Consider the following 18,155-nt stretch of genomic DNA (forward strand, 5'->3'; position numbering starts at 1 on the left):
AACATCCTGGAAAAGGCTGCAGGTCTGAACTACTCTAGGAAGAATGGATCTGGACCAAGCCTGAAGAGATCAGTTGTAATCCTGGGGAACTCTAAGACCCCACCAAAAGATGGCATCCTCAGTCAGCCTAATCTACCTCACAGGGTGGTGTTTGTGACAATAAAATGAAGAAGGGGAGAACAATGTTGTAAGCCACTCTGGGCCCCACCGGGGATGAAAACAGGGTATAAATAAAATTTCATGCAGCAGCTGATCATATGCACTGCATACTAGTCATATTGTTTAACAAACACTACTTAAAATTATATGATTCCCTACCCTACAATTAAAGCTATTAAGTCTATATCCATTGCCTTTTCTCTCTCTCTCTTTTTTCATGCTGTCTGTCATTTTCTCTCATGTTTTTTTCTTTCTGGAGCTGAGGGCTACATCCATATGTGTGTGTGTGGGCGGAGGGGGGGAGGGGGTATGTGCTGTTTTGATATTCTACAACAATCTTTTGAGGTAGGCTTTTCCAGCCACGAGTACTCTGTCAGTTTATACGATCGTTCCAAGTGAGAATATCAGTCCATATCTCTCCAAGTTCCTTTCTGTATCCAGATTCTCTGGTCTCAACAACTTGTTACGGGTTGAGAGGGAATTAAATGCCGTTTCGATGCTTCGCCCTGATCCTGTCAGGTTTACGGTTAATGATCTCTCCTTTTGACCTTGGCAGAACTTACCTTCCATCTTTAAAACTTCAGTGAGCATCTTTAAAACTTCAGTGAGCATCAAAGAGCCAACTCTGGGCTGCAGTGATGCCCCATGGCGGGCAGGGTTGCCATGGTGACCGGCCTAGCTGCAGAATGAGCCATTCCTTGACAAATCCAACTGATGCAAACTGATGCAACTGACTCCAAGCTCCCCATCAGTCAGAGGAAAGAAAACCTTGACGGTTTCTTCACGTTGGGAAATCTCTCGGGGTCTAGCTCTTGTTTGTTTGTTTCTTTCCGGGTTGGAGGCTTTTTCTTTCTCTGGCTTTTTGAATTTGTAGGGACCGACTGTGTTTCGGGAAGCACTGCGTGAAGCGATGAAATCTCGTTTGCTACTGGCCAAAACCTGCTGGTCTTCCCTCTTGCCTTTCCGGTCAGCAAATTGGCTTTTGGCTCTTACAAAGTAGTTAGGTGCAGCCCTGGCCATAAGAAGTGCATTACATTATGAGAGCTCTACTAGATCAGACGTAGAGCCATCTAATCCCATGGCAGCCAGCCAGATATTTCTAGGAATCCCAAAAGCCGGGCATGAAGGCCGGAGCATCTGTCATTACCCTCTGACAGCTGACCGCCTATAAACCTGAAGGCACCATTTAGCATTATGTAGCTAGTAACCCTTGATGAACCTCTTCTATTAACTCATCTGATCACTGTTTAAAACCTTCTGATGGCAGCAACGTCCCCTGTAATTTGTGCGTGTACCATATTGGTGCTTGATGGCACCTGGTTGATTGAGATGCATTCCTAACTCCACACTATGGCTACATAAAATACAGACAGTGATTGTATTTGGGTGACTGAGATGCATTCCCGTCAATGGCAACTGTTTTTAGATATGTGTACTTTTGCCTGCTATATGTTATCACTACGCAATGGAACATTCTTTCCTTGATCTTGCTTTCATTGTTTCACACACTTGGTAGATAACTGGGCTTAATCCTGACACTCTCTACTCCCATGGGAAAAGGATTGTTTCTGCGGTCCTGTGGGGGAACATAAGAACATAAGAACCAGCCTGCTGGATCAGACCAGAGTCCATCTAGTCCAGCACTCTGCTACTCGCAGTGGCCCACCAGGTGCCTTTGGGAGCTCACAGGCAGGATGTGAAAGCAACGGCCTGCTGCTGCTGCTGCTCCTGAGCACCTGGTCTGCTAAGGCATTTGCAATCTGAGATCAAGGAGGATCAAGATTGGTAGCCATAGATTGACTTCTCCTCCATAAATCTGTCCAAGCCCTTTTTAAAGCTATCCAGGTTAGTGGCCATCACCACCTCCTGTGGCAGCATATTCCAAACACCAATCACACGTTGTGTGAAGAAGTGTTTCCTTTTATTAGTCCTAATTCTTCCCCCCAGCATTTTCAATGAATGCCCCCTGGTTCTAGTATTGTGAGAAAGAGAGAAAAATTTCTCTCTGTCAACATTTTCTACCCCATGCATAATTTTATAGACTTCAATCATATCCCCCCTCAGACGTCTCCTCTCCAAACTAAAGAGTCCCAAACGCTGCAGCCTCTCCTCATAAGGAAGGTGCTCCATTCCTTCAATCATCCTCGTTGCCCTTCTCTGCACTTTTTCTATCTCTTCAATATCCTTTTTGAGATGTGGCAACCAGAACTGAACACACAGTTACTCCAAGAGATGCGGGTCAGCATCTTCACGTGTGCTTTATATAAGGGCATGACAATCCTTGCAGTTTTATTATCAATTCCTTTCCTAATTATCCCCAGCATAGGAGGCCAGGTGCCTTTATCTCTATCTGACGCTGACCTTGGGGTGCTTAGACTCCAGTGTAACTCTTTTTCACATTCTTTGGGGAAACGGGAGGGGCGATAGTTTCTGGATGAGGCGGGTCTTGCAAGCTGGGTGCTTCGTTTCCTTTCCAATGAGCACTACTGATCAACCATCCAGAGTCCGTTTATTGATTCAAGGATCAAGACCTAACACTATGCAATTAAGGGGCCACCCAGCAAGGGGTAACTCTCCCAGGCAACTCAGTTTCATGCACCATCTGAGAAGTTCTGGGCGGCACAAGGGAAAATTACAGGGACTACTGGATGTCGGTCACAAAATTTTTGCGGTAGTGTGTTCCACAAACTAATTACAACTTCTATGAAGAAGTACTTCCTTTATCTTGACCACTCCTCTCATTTGCCTTCTTGGTCCGCTAAGCTGAAATGCCCCAAACTCACAATACATGTGGACTTTGCTATAAAGGTTTTGCAAAGAAAGGATCAGGCGAATTCATTAAAATAAAAAGATGACGACTAAACAGAATCTCAGTGTGCAAAGGGAGCCTGTCTGTAAATACCAGGGGGCAGACACCAAGGGGAAATCCACTTGCTTCACGCCTTGCTTGGGAAGTTTGTTTAGAGGCATCAGGCTAGAAACAGAATGATGGGATTCGATACTTTGGTCATCTCCGACAGGGATCTTCTTACATTTTTAATTGGAGAGTGGTGTTATCTGAACTCCAGCTATCCTCTTTCCTGGTATTCTTCTGTATCACTTTCGTTTGAGAGAGGTGAAAAGAAAGATCTCCCCACCCCCAAGTCCCCTGCCCCTCTTCCAGCTGTGTGCAGGAATCTGCTCTTTCACCTCCTACACTGGTTATTTTGGGAGTGTGAGTCAGTCCGGCAGAGCGAGGTGAGTTCAACCGAATGTCATTCTAGGCAGCACTGAGGTTTCTTGACCAAGATGAGGGAGCACCAGATTGTATAACCTGACCAGGGGAGAGGAGAAGATTTTTTTTTCTGGTGGCTTATTTAGTTGTAGGAATGAATACTGGGCTGCTTGTTTATATTACAGTCAGGGTTGGCCCAAGATAATTTGGTGCCCAAAGCAGTGAATTCAAATGGTTGCTTCTTCCTCCTTTCCTTTCCTTTCCTTTCCTTTCCTTTCCTTTCCTTTCCTTTCCTTTCCTTTCCTTTCCTTTCCTTTCCTTTCCTTTCCTTTCCTTTCCCTTCCTTTCCTTTCCCTCCCTCCCTCCCTCCCTCCCTCCCTCCCTTTCTTTCCTTCCTTCCTTCCTTCCTTCCTTCCTTCCTTCCTTCCTTCCTTCCTTCCTTCCTTCCTCCCTCCCTCCCTCCCTCCCTCCCCCACCCCACTCCCTCCACTCCACTTCTTGCTTGTGCCTTCTTCCTTTGTGCTTTCCGCTTATTTGGCACTCATCATCTATGGGCTATTCCTTCTTCTTCTTCTTCTTCCGCTGCTTTATTTTTTTTCTTCCTTCTTCTTCCTTCGTATTCTTCCGTCCTTCCTTCATTCCTTCCTTCCTTCTCTCCTCCCTCCCTCCTCTTTTTCCATTTCAGCCCCATGGGCCTGTGGCTTCCTTCATTTCTCTTTGTGTCCTTCCTTCATTTGGCTGTCCTTCCTTCCTTCCTCCCTCCCTCTCTCCCTCCCTCCCTCTTCCTTTCCCTTCCTTTCCTTTCCTTTCCTTTCCCTTCCCTTCCCTTCCTTTCCCTTCCTTTCCCTTCCTTCCTTCCTTCCTTCCTTCCTTCCTTCCTTCCTTCCTTCCTTCCTTCCTTCCTTCCTTCCTTCCTTCCTTCCTTCCTTCCTTCCTTCCTTCCTCCCTTTCCCTTCCTTCCTTCCTCCCTCCCTCCCTTTCCCTTCCTTCCTTTGCTTTCCTCCCTTCCTCCCTCCCTCCCTTCCTTTCCCTTCCTTCCTTCCTCCCTCCCTCCCTCCCTCCTTTCCCTTCCTTTCCCTTCCTTTCCCTTCCTTCCTTCCTTCCTTCCTTCCTTCCTTCTTTCCTTCTTTCTTTCTTTCTTTCTTTCTTTCTTTCTTTCTTTCTTTCTTTCTTTCTTTCTTTCTTTCTTTCTTTCTTTCTTTCTTTCTTTCTTTCCTCCCTCCCTCCCTCCCTCCCTCCCTCCCTCCCTCCCTCCCTCCTTCCTTCCTTCCTTCCCTTCCTTCCTTCCTTCCTTCCTTCCTTCCTTCCTTCCTTCCTTCCTTCCTTCCTTCTTTCTTCTTCTTTCCTTTTCCTTTCCTCTTTCCTTTCCTTTCCTTTCCTTTCTCTCTTTTCCTTTTCCTTTTCTCTCTTTTCCTTTCTCTTTCTCTTCTCCTCCTTCTCCCTCCCTCCTCCCCCCTCCCTCCTCCCCCTCCCTCCCTCCCTCCCTCCCTCCCTCCCTTCCTTCCTTCCTTCCTTCCTTCCTTCCTTCCTTCCTTCCTTCCTTCCTTCCTTTCCTTTTCCATTAACAAGGGGCATAATTGTTGGAATTTATCTTAACATGCACCATTCATTTTAATTGCACTCACTTGTGATGATTTCTGAGTGCCTCTGGGGTCAGTGCTTTTTAAAATAACACTCGCCATATGGTGTACCTGTTGTTATATTTGTACCCTGTCTTTTCCTTCACAGGCACAGTGCTTAAATGTACATTTAAAAATCTGTGGTGTACTTCATTGGGACAGTCACAGATGTTTGTATTGTTTTTAGTCAGTCAAAAACGTTTCTATCCAGTCGATTCTGCACTACCACCCAACTTGGAGATGTAAAGGCCCTGGGAAGAACCACATTTTTTTTTCCTGAGGACTAACACACAGATGTGTGCACAAGTGGACAAACTAGACATTTGGGAGGTCATTGAAGACAACTTGAATGAAACGTCCACCCTTCTCGTTTGCCTTTTCACTCCGCTAAGTTGAAATGCCCCAAACTCACAGTACATGTGGACTTTGCTGCAAAGGTTTTGCAAGGAAAGGATCAGGTGAATTAATTAAAATAAAAAGATGATGACCAAACAGAATCTCATAGTGCTAGACGAAGCCTAGCTGTAAAATATCAAGGGGCAAACACCAAGGGGAAATCCATTACCTTCATGCCTTGCTTGTGAAGTATTGCGTATTTCACTTTTCACCAAATTTCTATTCTTTTCCTGAGGAGAAAAAAACATTTGTCCCCCATAGCTTTGAAATGTCTGTGAATGTTATATCTCTAGCCCTAATAATTTTTGTGTCTCCCCACATACTTTTCTAGGATACAGCCCTAACATTTAAAAAATGTTCCGGGGCTGAATCCCACTTAAAATCCAGACGTTGAGTGTTTTGGATTCTGGAAATGAGGGGCAGAGAGAGAGAGAGAAAGGAGGTATTTGAACGGCTTTCTTCCATTCTTTTTCACCTAGGTAGAAAATGGTGCGGAGTACATCCTGGAAACAATTGACTCATTACAGAAGCATTCGTGGGTGGCGGATATACAGGACTGTATAGATCCCGGGTAAGACAGTATAGAAACTCACAATTACTTATGCTGAACACCAAAAGAATGGGGCCTCAAAGCACCTTATGAAACAATAACTTAAATAAAAGGATGCAATGACCAATATATTAGTCTGTTCCAGGAGCTTTGGGTCTAGTTGGGTCTAGGAGCAGCAGTGGCGTAGGAGGTTAAGAGCTCGTGTATCTAATCTGGAGGAACCGGGTTTGATTCCCAGCTCTGCCACCTGAGCTGTGGAGGCTTATCTGGGGAATTCAGATTAGCCTGTACACTCCCACACATGCCAGCTGGGTGACCTTGGGCTAGTCACAGCTTCTCAGAGCTCTCTCAGCCCCACCCACCTCACAGGGTGTTTGTTGTGAGCGGGGAAGGACAAGGAGATTGTAAGCCCCTTTGAGTCTCCTGCAGGAGAGAAAGGGGGGATATAAATCCAAAACTCTTCTCTCTTCTCCTCTTCTAGTTCATTCAGGGCCACTGGTGACAAACCATATGCTAGTCGCTTGGATTTCTGTCCCAGCACCTCTGGCCATGCCCAGTCTTAAATACTTGTAAAGAATGAAAATAGAAGTTCAGCTTAGATTGTATGCAGGTGGCAGAAATGTTCCCCAAATTTCCCTCCCTTCTTACTGGCCTTTGGCCGTATTAAACTATTACACTAATTCTCTCTCCCCTCCCTTCTAATTTCCCCCCTCCTTCACTGTCCAAATGCTCACTGAGGCTTTTTCCGTTCCTTTTCCGTATCCTGAGTTTTAGCCCCTTGCTCAAGCTTGATTTAAACATGATGCTTGGCGAGGCAAAAGCACTTTCCCTTGGGACTCTGCATTTGCTCAGTATCTTATTTAAATCTTGCCACTGCTTTGCACAGGCAGAGGCTAGTAGCAGATCTAGGGGTCAGATGACCCAGGTGCCGCATCACACATGCAGCCAAAATTTTAAGGTTTTAAGCAGTATCTCTTTCTTCAAGCCCTTGAGGCTTCAGACAGATAGGGGAAGGCTTGAACCAATTGCCCAGGCGTGTGTATAATCTTGGTGTGTTTAATCTTGGTGGCTTGGAAACCGCTGGGCTAGAGTGGGATCGTGTGGAAACACTCAAAGGCGGGTGGGTTTGGAGGATCAAAATCTTTTGAAAGCCCACCCGGATACCCTTCCTCCTGGTTTCCCCGGTACTCCGGGAATGTCAGGCGGGATCAGAAGGTCTCCGGTTTTGTCCAGAGTTATCCAAAGCTTTCTGATCATGAAAGAATCAATCAAACAATTAAAGAAGAATTTTGAGCAGCCTTTGTCTTGTGTTCTCCACTGCAAGAAAACAAAACGGTCAGCTTGGAATTAGCCAGACAGGAAGAAAAAACTTTATTCTGTTCGCAGAGAGCTGGCCAGCTGGCATCCATGCAAAATGCTTTAAAATGCACTCTCCAGCCTTTCTGCTGTATGTAGATCAACTCAGTGTCTTAAGGTTAGATTAATAAAATAAGTCAGAAATAAAATGCAGTTTGAAAACAAACAATCTCTTCAAAACAGTCAGGTACTGCAGCATAATTAGGAAACTATCAGAGCCATGAGGTATAAAAACATCAGCCATTGTTTAAGAACATAAGAACAAGCCAGCTGGATCAGACCAGAGTCCATCTAGTCCAGCTCTCTGCTACTCGCAGTGGCCCACCAGGTGCCTTTGGGAGCTCACCTGCAGGAGGTGAAAGCGATGGCCTTCTGCGGCTGTTGCTCCCGAGCACCTGGTCTGTTAAGGCATTTGCAATCTCAGATCAAAGAGGATCAAGATTGGGAGCCATAAATCGACTTCTCCTCCATAAATCTGTTTCTCTGACTGTCTCTTTACTTCCTCAGCTTTCGAAATCTCCAAAGGCTCTTTTTCCCTGTGTCAGAATATACTTTGAAGGCTGAAAAGGTTTCCTTTTAACATACCAAAAGGAATTGCTTCAGAGCCACTGTTCTAGACCAGCTGCCCTCACTAAGCCTCTGAGCATCAGTTAGAAAGTTGTCCAAGTGACCGTGGGCCAGTCATCCTCTCTCAGTTTAACCTGCCACTCAGAGATGTTGCTGCTGCTGCTGATACGATGCAGTATCTCACATCTGCTCTCCTCTGCTTTTCAGGGACAGTGGTGACGACATTGAACTTGCCTCTTGTACCCAGGGTGCCTGCCTACCTAGCAGGGTCTCGTCTTGCAGCTGTGAATTTTTGGCTGATGGTAAGCGCTGCCTCAAATGTTTGGATGGCGTATCAGTTTCTCAAGAGGATAATTTCTGGGCGCTGTGCTAGTGTGATGTAGTGGTTAAGAAGAGGTGGATTCTAATCTGGAGAACCAGGTTTGATTCCCCACTCCTCCACCTGAGTGGCAGAGGCTTATCTGGGGAACCAGATGTGTTTCCACAGTCCTACATTCCTGCCGGGTGACCTTGGCCCAATCACAGTTCCCTCAGGACTCTCTCAGCCCCACCTACCTCACAAGGTGTCTGTTGTGGGGAGAGGAAGGGAAAGGAGTTTGGAAGCCACCTTGAGTCTCCTTATAGGAGAGAAAGGTGGGGTATAAATTCAAACTCCTCCTCCTCCTCCTCCTTCTAGCAGAGACAAAGTTCTACCTATGGTAAAAAGGAGGGATTCATTGGGTGGGGTGTATTATGGGATTTTATTTTAAATACCAACCAGCAGTGGTCCTATCACTGAGAATTTGGGGTTTGCCATGTGCATAACTTTTGCTGCTTAGGAGCCATTGTGAAACGATCCCCCACAGACTGAAACTGATTTTAAATGAAAGTGATATTTAAAAATTTTGATCACTGGAGGGAACGGGCGATGATATGTATCACTGGCATCATTTAGAGCAGTGGCTTCTCAAACTTTTTTGGGCTACTGCCCCCTTGGCTCCCAGGCCCCATCCCTGGTGCCTCCTCCCACACACACACACACACACACACACACACACACACACACACACACACACACACACACACACACACACACACGAACACACGAACACACAACTCCATTCTAGGTACTATAAAGTGGAGTCTTAATAGTGGAATTCTTTCTAGACGTGCCCCGATTTCAGGAGACATGTGCCGGGTCCGCAGCTCCAGATGCCCTGCCCAATGCTGCCACCGTTGTCACAGCACCACACAGTCGGATCAGAGACTCCTTGGGTGAACACCGAGCCCACGTGCCATTGGAGAATTTTCTGCAGTCCTTGGAGTCAGCTCCTGGCAGTCACGCAGCAGGTATTGCAACGCCCAGCTGCTTGGGGGATCTGGGGAAGCAGTGAGAGAATTGAATTAGGAGGAGCTGAGGCTGATTGAGCGATTGAAACATTTATTAGCTGCCTTTCTACCTTACAGGAACCCAAGGCGGTTCACAATGGAAACACGATCAAATGCATAAAAACCACAAATGAAAACTGATAAGTTTAAAAACTGCTAGGAGACAGAAAGAGCTAGAAGTTAAATCTTTCAAGCTGGTGTGTCTCTACCCTGTCCTTTCCCAGTTGGTCACTTCTCAGTTGGTCACTTCGCTTTGTCTTTCAACAGCAAATTTTGATCAGGACATAATAATTGGCTTGTTCACAGGTTTTTCTTTTTAATTTTTAAAAAAAGTTATTTATAACAACACACACAGAAGTAAAAAATGGTAAGAAACCATAGAAAAACAACACACCTAACTAATATATATAAACAAACTAGTCACAAAATGAATCTTAATATTGTTCAAAGTCATTGAGAACAAAATCAGAACCATAGGATTTGATTTGGACAATGTTGGGACTGATAGTGAACTGCATATTTTCAATCAGATCCGTGAAAGACTGAGGGATCTGGAACATCATCGTTTCTATCCAACAAAGGCGGCTGTATGCTCTCCCCGCTCCCTCGGAATACAACCAAGTTTCAGAGCAAGAGCTAAATATCTCTCATCTCTGTTATCCATTAACCAACGCCGTGCATTCATGCTAGCACGCCTCAATATTTTCCCATCAGCGGAAACCTCAGGGAGATACCTCCAGATCCCTAAACATCAGAGACTATGCCGTTGCGGATGTGGATCTATAGAAAACATAACTCATATTCTTCTGGAATGCTGTCTTCACAGTAACCTGGGCATGATTTTAATTCACCCTCTGCTGCTTCCAAGACTTGAGCACTCCAAGTTCCAGGCCACTCGCTTTCTGCTAAGTGACTGTAATCCATCGATCACCTTGGCAGTGGCTAAATTCTTGGAAAGCATTTTAAACACCCGTATTTAAATGTTTTAAAAGTTTTCTCTTTTAAATGGAAATAATTTATATGCCTTTAAAGGTTAAAAAAAAAATCTTAATATTCCGTGAAGACATGATACAGGTTTGAGAGAGAACCTTTCTTATTACTTGTTTTGCCTAACATTTTGCTATGCAGATAACACCCACTGATACATGTCAAGTGAACAGTTACTTGTAACTTTACATATTGACCTGTTCAATTAATTCTCCTCCTCCTAATTGTAATTACCTTTTGTATAAATAATAATAAATTGTTATTAATAATAACACATTGTCATTAACTAATATTGTATTATGATTGAATTCAGTGATTCGGCAACATACATGAAATACAATTCCCACTTCTCGCAAAAAATATTTTGATTGTCATTTGCAAGGTTTGTTAATTTAGCCGTTGTAGCGTACTCTCTTAGGCCCCTTCCATACATGCTGAATAATACACTTTCAATCCACTTTCACAATGGTTTGCAAGTGGATTTTGCTATTCCGCACAGTAAAATCCATCTGCAAAATGCATTGAACGTGGATTGGAAGTGCATTATTCTGCAGGTGCGGAAGGGGCCTTACTTTTTCCTCCCAGAGTGGTCCCTGAGAAAGCAGAACTTGAGTCTCTGCCCTCAACATCCGAATTTCTGGCCATCAGTATGGCCCTCTATTACTTCCCAGAAACCTCTGCGGTGGATCCAACCATCATCCAGGAAGTCTTCCTCCAATACAGGGAGCTTTCCTCCAACTTAAATTTCCTCCAACTCTTGTTGGAGGAAATTTCAGACGAGTGATGGAATTTAGAGGCAGGATTCATCCTTCCCCAATCTCAGGATTGTATTCTGAATAAACATTTTCAAAGTGATGTTTGCAGTCATCAGCATTAATCATAGAAATCCTATGCTATCTGTGTAATCACAAGCTGATCTGTGCGTTTGCGTTTGAGAGATCACATTCACAAGTCTTGTTGCTTAGATGCACAACATGCATACGGACACATTTGCCAGAGGCTCCTTCCGCACATGCAGAATAATGCACTTTCAAACTGCTTTCAGTGCTCTTTGAAGCTGTGCAGAATAGCAAAATCCACTTGCAAACAGTTGTGAAAGTGGTTTGAAAACGCATTATTTTGTGTGTGCGGAAGGGGCCAGAGCTACAGTTGGTTGCAGTCCCTTCCTGAGTGTACACCCAGTTGCAAGCCTGCGTTTGTCACCTTGTAATTTGTAAAATGACTCACAGGAACAGGGGTTGTGCTTCAGCAGCAAAGCACTTATTTTTGCATGAAGGTCCCAGGGTTAACCTCGGCCACCTCAGGATAACCAGTGCTGACCCAAAAGAACAAATGTTCCAGCTCTGTGTTGGGCAACTTCCTCTGTTCTGATGCATGTAACAGCCACTGTCCTTCTGATTTTTCTACATGTGCAGAATTTTAGAATGTCTGCATCTTGACTTTTTCTTTCCCGACAGGGGAGGAAAGTGAGACGGAAGCAGAGATCAACCTGTCGGACTTTCCTTGGTTCCATGGAACTCTATCACGTGTCAAAGCTGCCCAATTGGTGCTGTTCGGCGGGGCCAGAAGTCACGGGCTGTTTGTCATTCGGCAGAGCGAAACGCGACCAGGCGAATATGTGCTGACGTTTAACTTCCAGGGGAAAGCAAAGGCAAGCATTCCTCAGCGATAAGACTAGCATGGTGTAGCAGTTCATGCTTTTAAACCACAAGCTGGGAGATCTGGGCTCGAACCTTCGGTTTGTGAGGAAGCTCTATGGTTAATCATGATCCAGTCACACACTCCCAAGCTAACCTACCTCACAGGGCAGTTTTTGTGAGGATAACATGGGGGGAAAGAAAGAAGTCATCGTGTTCACTTATAGTTTCTTGGAGGAAGAGCAAAATGAAAATATAATAGATTAATTTCTTTTAGCAGCAGTCACAGGAATGGAATGAGTGAGGTTTCTTTCAAGGTTCTGACGTACACCAAACTATGGTTTATCAGCACAGTGGTTTGTCAGCATGTCAACAAGACAGGTCAGTCCTTGAGCTTGTGTGTGGCCAGTTAATTATTTCTGCTTTCATAGCAAACCATAGTTTGCTGAACCGGCAGCCTAGGCTGCATTTTCCCCTCCAGACTGAAAGCCGATGGAGGATTCAGTTTGTTGTTGGCATCCTGGTTTGCAAGGGGGAGGGGGAGAACCTTGCTTTGTTGTCCAGCTACAGTTTGCTGCAAACATAAAAGAAATAACTGTTCGTGAGGAGGAGGACTTCAGTGAGCGATCCTCACCTGTTCAAATAGCAGCAAACCATGGTTTTTCTGCTTTCTCTGAGTTGTGCCTTATTCCGCCGCAAGAATTGAAGCTAGTAATCTCAGATAGCTGCGTTCTGGGGGCTTTCTGATACACTGATCAAGTATCTCTTAACTATTGTCACCTGCCTTGGATCCTGAAATTCTGAGGAGAAAGGTGGGCATAGAAACACTGTGAATAAATAAACGCTGTGTTAACTATTGCCTCTCCTCTGCATGCCTTAGGTTCTGTGTTTAGTCTGCGTTGCCTGTGGTAGCTTTGGGGTGCCTGGTGGATCATTTGAGATGGAGGAGGACTGAAGCTGTTGGTCAGCAGGACCCGCGGAAACCTGGCAGTGGGCCTTGAGTGGGGGCACCATTGCAAACAATTGAAAGCTTAGAAGCCACCCTCTAAAACCACGATCACCACTTAGACTTGATAATTGCCTGTTGCCTGGCGCAGAAACCCTCTCGCTTGCCAGCCAGAGGAAAACAGCCAAAATTCACTGGCTGTCCTCCTCCATCCACAGTGCCAGCAGAAGGGAAACATGGGAAATGCGGTAACCAGTCTTGGCCGTGTAGCAGTGCTTGATTCTCTGCCACACCTTTCGGGTAGTTAGAAGGGTGAGCTCTGAGGAACACAGACAATGCTGGCATCTGTATGCCAGGAACATGACATTGACAAAGGCTTTATTTATTTCATCCTTTCCCATTGGAGCCATCTGAAATTCTGTCTTTTAGACAGTATTGCTACTGTTTTTCATATAAAACAGCAGCTTTGAAGAGTTATGCTGAATAGGTGCCATTTCTCATTTCGAGCCAAGGAAGGGAAAACAGCTCTGGGGAGAGAACCCAACGCCTTCATTTTTGGCTAAATTTATTTATACATAACTTGTGATAACTCTGAGGAGGAAACATATATTTCAAAAACGTTGTGCAAAGTACCGAATGTTTAGAAGAGACTCTATATTCCATTTGAGAACTACACGGAGGGATCGCCCAGATGCTCTGAAGTCAAGGACACGGGCTCCCTCCATTCTCATACCACGTAGACATGTGATTGTTGGATTTGCTCACCTGGAACAATTACAGTTGATGTTTGAATGCATTTATATAATTATGAATGAACATGAAAAGACTATTCATGCAGCTGGTTTATGAATGAACTGAGAACGAAGGCAATTGATGCTATTACTTTATGAATGAAATTTTTGGATTTATGAATGAATTATATATAACTTTTGGATTTTTGGACTTCTGAATGAACTGCATATAAGTGTAAAATTCTTGATTTACCAGTGACGTCGGATTGCTTTAAAAACAACAACACATAATAGCGTTAGGCAAACCAGTATTCACTCTGACACTTAATCAAGCTTGTGGTAGCTTCCCCAATGACATATTCAGGGCTTCTGGAATTGGCTGAATAGCTTTATCATGCAGAGTTTCCTTTTTTTTCCCCCATCCGCCTAAGAATAACAGGTAACTTTGCAAAAAAAAATCAATACAGGCATCAGGCTAGAAAGTATTCAATTCCCAGGGCAACATTCCAAGTGGATACTTAGGCTGGGAACCAATTATTCAGTGACAGGGATTTGAGATTGTGAATTTAGGGTTGTTGGGAAATAAATGTGAATTAACAACAGCTGCCCTAATGAAGGTGTTAAAAAGGATATAGGAGGCAGTATATCGTTACTGCAGCTACACCTGAAGTTATTGATCTACAAGGAAACGGCCTATCGATTTGATCCCTAGAGTAGGATGGGGGGAAGAGGACGTGACGTGAATCTTCCTCTTCTCTCTGCTTCCCATTACCTGGTCTTTGCTTCTTCATCTGTGAGGTGCCTGATGTACATCAAATGCGCATATATTCTTTCTGCCATAAGAAATCTGTTAATCCGACCCCCCCCCCCCCCCCGTTTCTTCCTTTGCAGCATCTGCGACTGTCCTTGAACGAGAACGGCCAGTGCCACGTCCAACACCTCTGGTTCCAGACCATCTTCGACATGCTGAGGCATTTCCACATGCACCCCATCCCCCTGGAGTCAGGAGGCTCTGCTGACATCACGCTCCACAGCTATGTGGTAGCCTCGACTTCCTTGCCTGGTAGGTTATACGTTCATAGAATCATAGAGTTGGAAGAGACCCCAAGGGCCATCAAGTCCAACCCCCTGCAGTGGGGGACCCATTGGTGATCCCTGGTCCTAAACCAATCAGGCTGGCCTCTACAAAGGCCAGGGCTTTTAGGGACTGGGGACAGCAGGTGACAACCGGGAAATGGGGGGGATGTCCAAGGGAGATTAGGGGGCTTCCGAGGGAGATCAGGGCCCTGCGGGACCTGTAGAGTTTCCGCAGGGCCTGTAAGACGGACCTGTTCCGCCAGGCATTTGGCCAGCCTGGCTAAGTACATCGCTGCTGTTCCATCTGGCCTCCCGTGGGCATAAGGGGGGGAGGGGGAGGGAAATGACGCCATCTGATGCTATATGGTTCCTGGTTTTGTTAATGTTATTTAGTTGGTTTATGTTGGGTTTTTAAACTGTTTTATATCATTGTTGTTCACCGCTCAGAGCCCTTCGGGGATTGGGCGGTATAGAAAAACTAATAAATAAATAAATAAATAAAATAATAAAATAATGCAGGAACACATTGTTCCTCCTTTCTGCTTTGCCTACAGCAGGGGTCTGCAACCTGCGGCTCTCCAGATGTTCATGGACTACAAATCCCATCAGCCCCTGCCAGCAAGGCCAATTGGTGGTACATTCATGGAATTGTAGTCCATGAACATCTGGAGAGCCGCAGGTTGCAGACCCCTGGTTTACGGGCACAAAGCGAGAGCTGTTAGGAAGATTTTTCGAGTTGTGAGTATAATTCCACTCACTTGTTTTGGCACAAGATGACTGTTACTTCAACCTTTTCTGGGAAGTCATTCCAGAGCAGAAAGTTGCAGGTGATAAAACTAGGGTCTGATCCAGTGGTAGAACCCACCCAGATAAGACACAGAACAGCCGAAAGGCCCTGTGAGACCTAGCACAGTTGCTGGATGGGTATGCACTACGAAAGGGTTAATGTTAGCAATACAGTGGTTTGCGCAAGTATCTAGAGAGGTGATATATGCATGTTCTAAATAAAATAAGCCGGATGATCCAGAGGAGGCACACATTTATTTATTATTATTATTTAAAAATTCTACCTTGTCCATCCCCAAAGGGCTCGGAGCGGCAATTCAGCAGTACAAAACAATACACAATTAAAACAGTAATAAATAATCTAAAATACTATAAAATTCAACATTTACAAATATGATGGTGACTTAAAACCCTAATATCCCACGGGAGGCCAGTGATAGTAAATGTCAACCCGACTGGCCCCTAGGAAATGCCATAAAATGCCCTTTAAAAAGGGCTTGGACAGATTTATGGAGGAGAAGTTGATCTATGGCTACCAATCTTGATCCTCCTTGATTGGAGATTGCAAGTGCCTTAGCAGACCAGGTGCTCAGGAGCAGCAGCAGCAGAAGGCCATTGCTTTCACATCCTGCCTGTGAGCTCCCAAAGGCACCTGGTGGGCCACTGCGAGTAGCAGAGTGCTGGACTAGATGGACTCTGGTCTGATCCAGCAGGCTCATTCTTATGTTCTTATAATGTTTCACTGACCACAAGGAATAATTAACAGCCAAGCGTTTATTCTTGAGGTGAATATTGGCATTCCCTCCATGTCAGGGTTCACACAGTATTAAAGTAACCTCTTAGAAACCACAGATACTTAGCTCTGAGACAGCTGTACTCTTTTCCTAAAGCATTCATTCTGCTAAGCTTTATCACTACAGGCTGACTTTGAAACATCCAAAGTCTTCTGAGAAAGAGCTCATACAGGGGTGCGTATAGAGGGGTAGGTTGAAAAATCCTTTCTCCAAATGAAAGTAGGATCTTGTGCTGCCTTCAAGCCTAGCACATTAGTTAAAGCCATAATTGACATAACAGTTGTAATTGACATAATCGATGTAATTGACATAAGTTGTAATACCGTATATACTCATGTATGAGCCGACCTGTGTATAAGCCGAGGCACCTAATTTTACTGCCCAAACCTGGGAAAACTTATTGACTCAGGTATAAGCCGAGGGTGGGAAGCCGGGAGGCAGAGGGAGCTCCTTATTTGGGCAGTGACTCCCCCTGATGTCACTGCCCAAATAAGGAGTTCCCTCTGCCTGCCGGCTGGGTTTGACAAGCCCAGCCAGCCAGGGTGACTCGGGGTTCCTCCTTCACCCTCCATGAGGGCAGCAACAAGTGGCTTCCCGGGGGGTAGGGAGGTTGTCCCGGCCCCGCCCCCAGCCTCCTTGTGATTAATAGAAAATGGTGACTGGCGTATAAACCGAGGGGGCTTTTCTCAGCCTTTAAACGGGGCTGAAAAACTCAGCTTATACGCGAGTATATACGGTACTTTACTATAATTGCAGAGCGAGCAGGTCGCTTTCCCTGCAGAGTTTATAATCTTCATTAAGGTTGGGTTTTTTTAAAAAAAAATCCCCATTTCTGTGCTGCTTCTTAAGGATGCTGGTCTTCAAAGGCGATTTACCAAAAAAATAAATAGTGCCATTGAAACCAAAGAAAACAATAGTTGAAAAACAGCTGATATTCAAGGCTGATACTCTTTGCAACTCTGCCCTTCTGCCCGTTCCAAGAGCGTTTCTTTCTTTTCTGTCCCTCCCTTCCAGAGACCAGCCCTTCTCCAGTTGTTGCTTCCCAGCAGCCCAGTTGCCGAAACGACCTCCAGTCTCAACACTACTTTTCCAGCTTCGTCCCAGGCACTTTCCAGCCAGCCTCCCCTTCCGAGGGCACGACTTCGTCCTCTTCCTCCTCCGCCAGCCATTCGCTCTACCATCGAGTGGAAGGGACCCTCAGCGTCCGCAGCCGCAGTAACAGCACGGAGCGCCTGTTCGATTCCTCCGCTGTCGCCGCGGAGGACTACCACGAAAGCGAGGGCTCGCGCAACAGAACCAGAGCAGTGGAGAACCAATATTCATTTTACTGATGGCGCCGACGGAGTCGTTTCCGGGGTCCTGCTTTTTCTTTCTTTTTGGGACGGTTGCTTGCGAGCGAGGAGAGCCGACTTTTTGCTTCCTTGAGACTCTTCGCTTCCTGGTGGCTCTCTGCATATCTCAGCAGATCTTCAGCCTCTGAACGTGCGCGCTGTCGTCTCTAAAGGCCGCCTGGTGCTCTTGTCATTTCCTTCAAGTGCTTTCAAGATGGCCTTTGTTAACCCCAGACTCGGAGTGAAGAAAACGATCGAAGTGATACAACAGCCCAATTTGAGTGTTGTGGGTTTTCCGGGTTGGATGGCCGTGTTCCGGTAGCATTTTCTCCCGACGTTTCGCCTGCATCTGTGGCTGGCATCTTCAGAGGATCTGATGGTAGGAAAGCAACCATTGGTCCTTTCTCCCACCTTGGACATTCCACAGGTATATATACTCCACTTACTTTACCACCATCAGATCCTCTGAAGATGCCAGCCACAGATGCAGGTGAAACGTCAGGAGAAAATGCTACCGGAACACGGCCACACAGCCCGGAAAAACCACAACACCCTAGTGTTTCTGGCCATGAAAGCCTTCAACAACACACTGAACAGCCCATTTCTTGGTTTCCAAGTGAAATCCACTGTCTCAGGG

The 18,155-nt window shown here is 45.5% G+C and overlaps 1 protein-coding gene across 1 annotated transcript in view; it reads left to right on the plus strand.

Annotated features, from left to right (window-relative positions):
- The window catches only part of SH2B2 (SH2B adaptor protein 2), a 49,570-nt gene extending 31,702 nt beyond the window's left edge, over positions 1–17,868 (plus strand). The window contains exons 4-9 of the mRNA XM_048518472.1: positions 5,868–5,959; positions 8,069–8,163; positions 9,008–9,190; positions 11,674–11,867; positions 14,422–14,593; positions 17,202–17,868. Of these exons, the coding sequence (XP_048374429.1) occupies positions 5,868–5,959; positions 8,069–8,163; positions 9,008–9,190; positions 11,674–11,867; positions 14,422–14,593; positions 17,202–17,518 (1,053 nt within the window). The 3' untranslated portion in view covers positions 17,519–17,868. The remainder of the gene's footprint in view (positions 1–5,867; positions 5,960–8,068; positions 8,164–9,007; positions 9,191–11,673; positions 11,868–14,421; positions 14,594–17,201) is intronic.
- Positions 17,869–18,155: the final 287 nt, after the last annotated feature.

This window comes from Sphaerodactylus townsendi, linkage group LG16, assembly GCF_021028975.2.
Source record: "Sphaerodactylus townsendi isolate TG3544 linkage group LG16, MPM_Stown_v2.3, whole genome shotgun sequence".
NCBI lineage: Eukaryota > Metazoa > Chordata > Lepidosauria > Squamata > Sphaerodactylidae > Sphaerodactylus > Sphaerodactylus townsendi.